At 36.1% G+C, this 7,386-nt stretch overlaps 1 protein-coding gene across 1 annotated transcript in view; it reads left to right on the top strand.

Annotated features, from left to right (window-relative positions):
- Positions 1 to 7,386, top strand: part of LOC106882646 (uncharacterized) — a 58,039-nt gene that overhangs the window by 18,038 nt on the left and 32,615 nt on the right. The window contains exon 2 of the mRNA XM_014933390.2: positions 3,102 to 4,090. Within this exon, the coding sequence (XP_014788876.1) occupies positions 3,138 to 4,090 (953 nt within the window). The 5' untranslated portion in view covers positions 3,102 to 3,137. The remainder of the gene's footprint in view (positions 1 to 3,101; positions 4,091 to 7,386) is intronic.

The following is a 7,386-nucleotide window of genomic DNA, read 5'->3' as shown; positions in this document are numbered from 1 at the left end:
TGTATATATATATATATATATATATATATATATCATAAATATAAGGGATTAGCAATTGAGTTGCTTCTCCAACATACTGAAAATTCAGAAACAGCAGTCAAAGAACCACTGATTCTAAACTACAAATTTTTCTCTAAAATGGATGGCGATATTTATGGCACACATAGAACAAAAAACCGGAGGGAAAAGCACAAACAAAACAAGCCTTTAGTTAATTGGGTACGAATCGTTTCATGGTTAAGCGAACAAAAACTTCACTATTCCAATCTTCAGCCCATAACAAAAACAACAGGGCTTACAAATATATATAACATACAGAAAATTGCACTACTGGGCACTGCACGCATCCTACGCAAAACACTTTCAATACAGTAACCATAAGAGCATCACAGCAAACCATAGCACATACCCAAGGCGCACAGAGTTGCGCTCGCTAGTGAAGTGAAAGCACGTTATAAAAATAAAACTACTGAATAATAATAATAATAATGATAATAATAATAATAATAATAATAATAATAATAATAATAATGATAATAGTAATAATAATAATAATAGTAAGTGCCCTAATGCAGTACCAGGCAAAGTGGCTCACATGGCTTCTGTTCTTAACTGATTGGAGGTGTTAACATGTACATGTTTGGCTTTGGTGTGAAAATTAGGGCTACAACAAATATATATTGCTCTATACCACAGATTTTCTTGTCAGTTGTTTGACCTTAACCAGTTGAGCATGTCCCTTGGTGGTTGACGATATGCGCATCTCTGATCATGAGCAGAAATAGTGGTCGGGGAGCATGATAGCCGTGTGTTGAGAGGAATTCTTTGGAATTTGAATAATTCACCACTGAAAATATGGGTCTTTCGTTCATCACTCTTAAAGGACTCTTATTCAGGGACCGTTTGAGCGGAATGAGCTACTTAACCTGAAGAAAATCCTAACTTGACCTCACCCGCAAGGTCGTGCGCTGTTAATCTTGATACAAGGTTACCATGTCACACACATATCGTTGGATGCATGTACTGGTGTACCCTTATCAGACGAGTAGTCATGATGGGTATACTGGGCTTTGTATATTTGTACCCCTAGGAGGCGCAATGGCCCAGTGGTTAGGGCAGCGGACTCGTGGTCATAGGATCGCGGTTTCGATTCCCAGACCGGGCGTTGTGAGTGTTTATTGAGCGAAAACTCCTAATGTTCCACGAGGCTCCGGCAGGGGATGGTGGCGAACCCTGCTGTACTCTTTCACCACAACTTTCTCTCATTCTTACTTCCTGTTTCTGTTATGCCTGTAATTCAAAAGGTCAGCCTTGTCACACTGTGTCACGCTGAATATCCCCGAGAACTACGTTAAGGGTACACGTGTCTGTGGAGTGCTCAGCCACTTGCACGTTAATTTCACGAGTAGGCTGTTCTGTTGATCGGATCAACTGGAACCCTCGACGTCGTAAGCGACGGAGTGCCAACTAACTATGCATTATATAAAGAGATTTTTTGATATATAAGAAACAGACACCAGTTTTTTTTCCAGATGTATGGCACACACCCGTTTTGATATTTAGGTGCAGACAAATGTGACAAGTGCGGAGACCTGTTGCCCTTTGACGTGTCTGGTTGAGATTTGGCTGTAGCAAAAGGAAAACATAATAATGGATTCAAATCTTGACACAGGCCCAGCACTTTTTGTGGGTAGGAGGCAAGTCGAACACATGGACTTCAGTACTTGACTGGTACTTATTTTATCAACCCTGAAAGTAGGAAAGGCAAAGCCGACCTCGGCAGGATTTGAACTCAGAAAATAAAAGAATGACGACATACCACTAAGCATTTTGTCAGGCGCCGTCTTTCAAACAAAAACACAATAATAATAATAATAATAATCCTTTCTACTATAGGCACAAGACCTGAAATTTTGTGGAGGGGTATAGTCTATTACACCGACCCCTGGTACTTACCTTATCGACCCACAAAGGATGAACGGTGGAATTTGAACTCAGAGCGTAAAAACAGACGAAATGTAGTAAAGGCGGTATTGATGACGATGACAAGGAAAACAATGCTTTTGTGCTGGAATATAATCAGTTTAAGTGTCCTCATTAACTTACTGGTACTTACTTTATCTGTCTCAGAAGAATTTATTACACAAATGCGTTCTTTTTGTTCATAAGCTGCCTAAAAATTTCTTCGAGTAATTTGTACCTATTGTACTCCATGTTTAATTCGCGATTTGCCTAATTCTCTGGCATTTTCTTTCACATGACGCGTATTTTATTTCAATTTCCTGTATTTAGTAGTGTGGAGGCGCAATGACCCAGTAGTTAGGGCAGCGGAGTCACGGTCATAGGATCGCGGTTTCGATTCCCAGACCGGGCGTTGTGAGTGTTTGTTGAGCGAAAACACTTAAAGCTCCACGAGACTCCGGCAGGGGATGGTGGCGAACCCTGCTGTACTCTTTCACCACAACTTTCTCTCACTCTTACTTCCTGTTTCTGTTGTGCCTGTAATTCAAAGGGTCAGCCTTTTTACGCTGAATATCTCCGAGAACTACGTGAAGGGTACACGTGTCTGTGGAGTGCTCAGTCACTTGCACGTTAATTTCACGAGCAGGCACGTGTACGGATCAACTGGAACCCTCGACATCGTAAGCGACAGAGTGCCAACAACAACATTTTAGTAGTATGTGAGTATGTATGTATGTATGTATGTGTGTGCTTTTATTTAGCAGTGTGTGTGCGTGCCTGTATTTAGTAGTGTGTGTGTATGCGTATTTTTATATATTTTATTGTTTTTGACATTTTTAAACGGATTTACCTACATCAATGGCAATGATATATTTTATATAAATGAATAATTTTACGCAATACTATATATATTGAGTGTAAATGTGAATTTTGGTCACTTAAAACATGCAAAGGTAGTAAAAAAGAAAGCAAAAACATAATCTAACGTATGTTTGTTCCATTTGGCATAAGATTTTTTTTGCTTCTACCTGTATATTTCCTATTAATCAAATATCAATTTTTACTTTTCATATATAGAAATATATTCACTGAACATTTCTGTTTTAATGAGAAATTGATGAGTTACTTAATATTTTCAGGCAAATGGCAATAGATATCTTCATGTGACATTCAAGATGGCGAAAACGTTAATCAGTACTGTGAGCTTTCATCTAGCTTGTCTGTTTGTTGTATTCTTGTATACAACATACACTTCTGGAGAATTTGAATGGATGAAATATGATCACTACGACGAAATACAGGACAAAATTACGGCAGTCACGCCGCAGAATTGCAGAGGCAAATCGAGAGACCAGTTAACTGTGAGAGCAGACGTTGTATCTCAGCTGCCAAAATACAACGAACTTTTGAGCAAGATCATGTATAAAAATCGCACGAAACTCTTGCATCTTCATAATATGGCATTAAACAGAGCCTATTTCTATAGTTACATGCTACAAAAATTCAATGAATCTAAGAATGATTTTCCCAATTTGCCAGGTTGGATGTATATGTATATGTCAGCAGTTGCTGATGTCAATGCTAATCCATTTAGTCTGAACGGCAGTAGTTTATTTTATGACTATAACTGTTCTTATCCCAATTGGTTGGACCCGTACAAATTTAATACAACATTGCCTTTATTTGGTCCGTCTGCCTGGCGATGGGATGATTCAAGAGATTCAGATAATTATCTTCGAGAGATGACCTTACAAACAGTAATGATCAAAGATTTTGGTGCAAGTAATCACAATTATACTGACCCTTCCTCAAAGACAACACCTTGGTACAATGTTTATAAACTTCCTGATACCTCGAGTAGTATGGATTCTCTTACTAAATTCTCTTACAATATTGGTTTTAAATATTCCAATTATACAGGAGCGTTTAGTACTAAGGAATACAATGTTGATTCATTCTTTGGACCAAGTCAACCTGGTCAGACAGCAGGAAATATTCCACTTCCGGTTTATTTTACACAACCATATATGGATTGTGGTAAATCAAACCAATGGATTATATCTTCCGTTTCGCCAGTTATGGATTACATGTATCGGTTTGTTAACTGGACTCATATTCGTCGACCGAGGTAAGAAACATCTTTATATATTTAATTTTAAGGCGTTCAACTAACTTTAGAAGAAAATATAATTGTGAGGTTGCTTCAGAACGATAAACTATATGTGCGATACATTGCAAAGTATGAGAGGCAAGCTACATATTTCAAAATCTATTTAAAACCTTGTCTTATAAGGATTTTACGTGAAAATATAATCTTGAAAAATTCATACCTGGCAAATGAAATATTGTAATCGTTATAATATTTTATGTCTCATCTGAAGCAGAAGATATTGCTGGAATCGTCAATGGCGATGAAATTTAAGTCTCATTATTACTTTATTGAAAATATGGATCAGAGGCAATGTTGGATAAAAAAATAAGAAAATTACCCGAAAGAGTGTCCTAGACAAATTTCTCATGAAGGTAGCTAAACAAACATTTTAGATAAGAGTACAGTAAAGTTCATCACACCAAAATTCTTTAAAATCTTCTTTCATGTCCGAGACCATAACAGATACTTTCCGACTCTTAATCCTTTAATTATTCCTCAATTCTTACCCAATCATATACTACAGGTCCATATAGTTGTTATAAAAATTCGTAAAAGGCAAGTTGAAGCTATATCGGGTTGAAAGAAGTTCTATACGAGATAAGAAGTCCATTATCATTGTGATCCGAGTTAGGTCTACATCAGCAAGGTAAAGTAGGAGCAAAAATACTGGTTTCTGTCAGAGAAGAAAGTCTACAGGGTAGAAGGCTAATGTTAGACAGGTGCTGAAGTGAATAAATGTAAGAGAGGTGACTAAGAGTGCATGTGTGCATTTGTGTATATATGTATGAGTGCGTGTAATAACGAGAGATGAAGTGTGTGTTAGGTTGCACTTGAACCTATGTGCAAAAGCGGGAAATGAAGTATGTAGGGAGATGTAAGTGTGAGCGTGCATAAGGATGGAGAGTGTGTGTGAGAGTGAGTGGAGGATGTGGAGGTAGTGAAAACGATTGGAGTGTTAATGACGAGTAGTTTTGAGTAAAGAAAAGGTAGATCTAATTGATTTGGGAAACATCTCTGCTTCGTGTTCTCAAATCATTGTAATGAAAAGGGAGATTGAAGAGCATGTAAGCTGGTTATCCGGGATTTGGGTTGCAGAAAGAAAACGATTAGTCGGTTTTTAATTACTCAGTTAGAAGCTGTGTCTGCACGGAAAATTAGCTATTAAACAATAACTAATCTTCTCTGTATTTTGACTGTATAAACATTGATTTTAAGGGTCCGTTTATTTTTACTATCAAGTAATAAATTGATAAATACGCATCGAAAGTCATTTATATTTCCGTTTCCTGTTTGTTTTGCCGTGACATTCTTTATCGACTCATTTCTTGCCCGATTACCTCTTTTGCGGTAACTTTTGGTTTGCTCGAATATGTTCACTCAGATTGAATAATAGCTCAGATGTCCTTCGAATCGGTGTCTCTATTGCTTTCTAGAGATGTCCTAATTAATCACTCATCCTATACTCTCCGACTGGAAATATGTAGTGTGAACATTAAGTTGGTATCGTTTGGAAAACCATGATATTAGTTCTAAAATCCCCAAATCAATCTAGCTCCTAAAAGCAATCTATTTTACCTGACGGTATCTCATTGTATATATATATATATATATATATATATATATATATATATATATATATATATATATACGAGCTCAATACCTCATGAATATCTTTTAGCCTTTTAGGAATAAAAAAGAAATAAAATAAAGAAAGTGACTGGAATGAGTTTGCCAAGCTAGAGTCTCAAACCTAGAAATGCTCTGCTTAGGACGTACATCTGTAATAAGGATGACCCACTGGGTCAAAACGTTGAAATATTGGAACCAAATCACAAATATTCTCCCAGTGGTCGAGAAATTCCGTATCAGTTAGGGAATCGGACACTCGCATATTACTCTAGATAAAGCCAAGGTTAGATATAATGTGAATGATCCAACTTAAAATATTGATATTCCTGAAATCAGTCTTGACTTGTCAACCCTGATTTCTGAAAAAAGCAGTTACACGGAAGCAAACTCAACCCAGTCATCTTCGGACATTGTGCCACGTCATTCTGTTCGCAAAAAAAAGACATATTAAATATTTGGCTATAGTTAAGTATTTTGCATATGATTATATTTAAAAATATCGAAATTTTGAGATAGTGTTCTGATAATATTATATGTGTGTACTTTTATAATTTGTTGAGGGAATGATAATTTTATGTACCTAGGTAAATAACATTGCATTGTAATAAAGACAGAAATGGTTACATCTCAAAGAGATATAACCATTTGCTGTCTGTTACTGCCGCTTCAAATACTCTTAAAAGCAACTGCCAGAAGTCTGCCGTTAGAAGTTTTCAGTAAATTAAAGCTTGATTTAAACTGGTTTTCATCGTTGGTTATTTACATTTCAGTATACTTTAATAGCTTAAACTCATAATGTTTGTAAATGAGAGCATACAATATTTCAATATATTTTAAATATTTTAATATCTGGGGAGAGGGCAGTGGAATGGTAGCTTTATACGATTGGAAAAGTGCTTGGTAGTACCATCAATTTCTAACTTCGAATCCTGCTAATGTTGACGTTTTACCTTTCAATTCTCAGAGATCGATAAAATAAACCTCAGATGAATACCGCTTCGATCTAACTGACTATATCCAACCAACAAATGCGAGACGTTATCACCATATCACAAATCACTGGTGGTGGTCATGGTAGAAGTAGATCTTTTAACAGCTCCCACCTTCTTATGGTCCTAAGCTTAGTTATTCATATTATTGTCGTTGTTGCTACCTTTTTGTTTTGGTGCTTTCATTGTAGATGTAAAATTTAGAATCCTTCTCGATAGTAGTTTATTTTTTCGTCAGTTTTTCTGTGTGTTTGTCTGTCTGCCTTTTCCCTTCTCTGTGTGAATATATATATATATATATATATATATATATATATATATATATATATATATATATATATATATCATAAATATACAGGGATTAGCATTGAGTTGCTTCTCCAACATACTGAAAATTTAGAAATAGCAGTCAAAGAACTACTGATTCTAAACTACAAATTTTTCTCTAAACGGATGGCGATATTTATGGCACACATAGAACAAAAAACCGGAGGGAAAAGCATTAACAAAACAAGTCTTTAGTTAATTGGATACGAATCGTTTCACGGTTAAGCGAAAGAAAATTTCTCTATTCCAATCTTCAGTCCAAATATTCTGATAAATTTGAAAGTGTCTCTAAAAAAATTCACGGTAATCTTTGGCCATGCGACACCA

Source organism: Octopus bimaculoides, chromosome 1, assembly GCF_001194135.2.
Source record: "Octopus bimaculoides isolate UCB-OBI-ISO-001 chromosome 1, ASM119413v2, whole genome shotgun sequence".
Lineage (NCBI taxonomy): Eukaryota > Metazoa > Mollusca > Cephalopoda > Octopoda > Octopodidae > Octopus > Octopus bimaculoides.
This window is presented reverse-complemented; position numbering and strand designations above follow the sequence as displayed.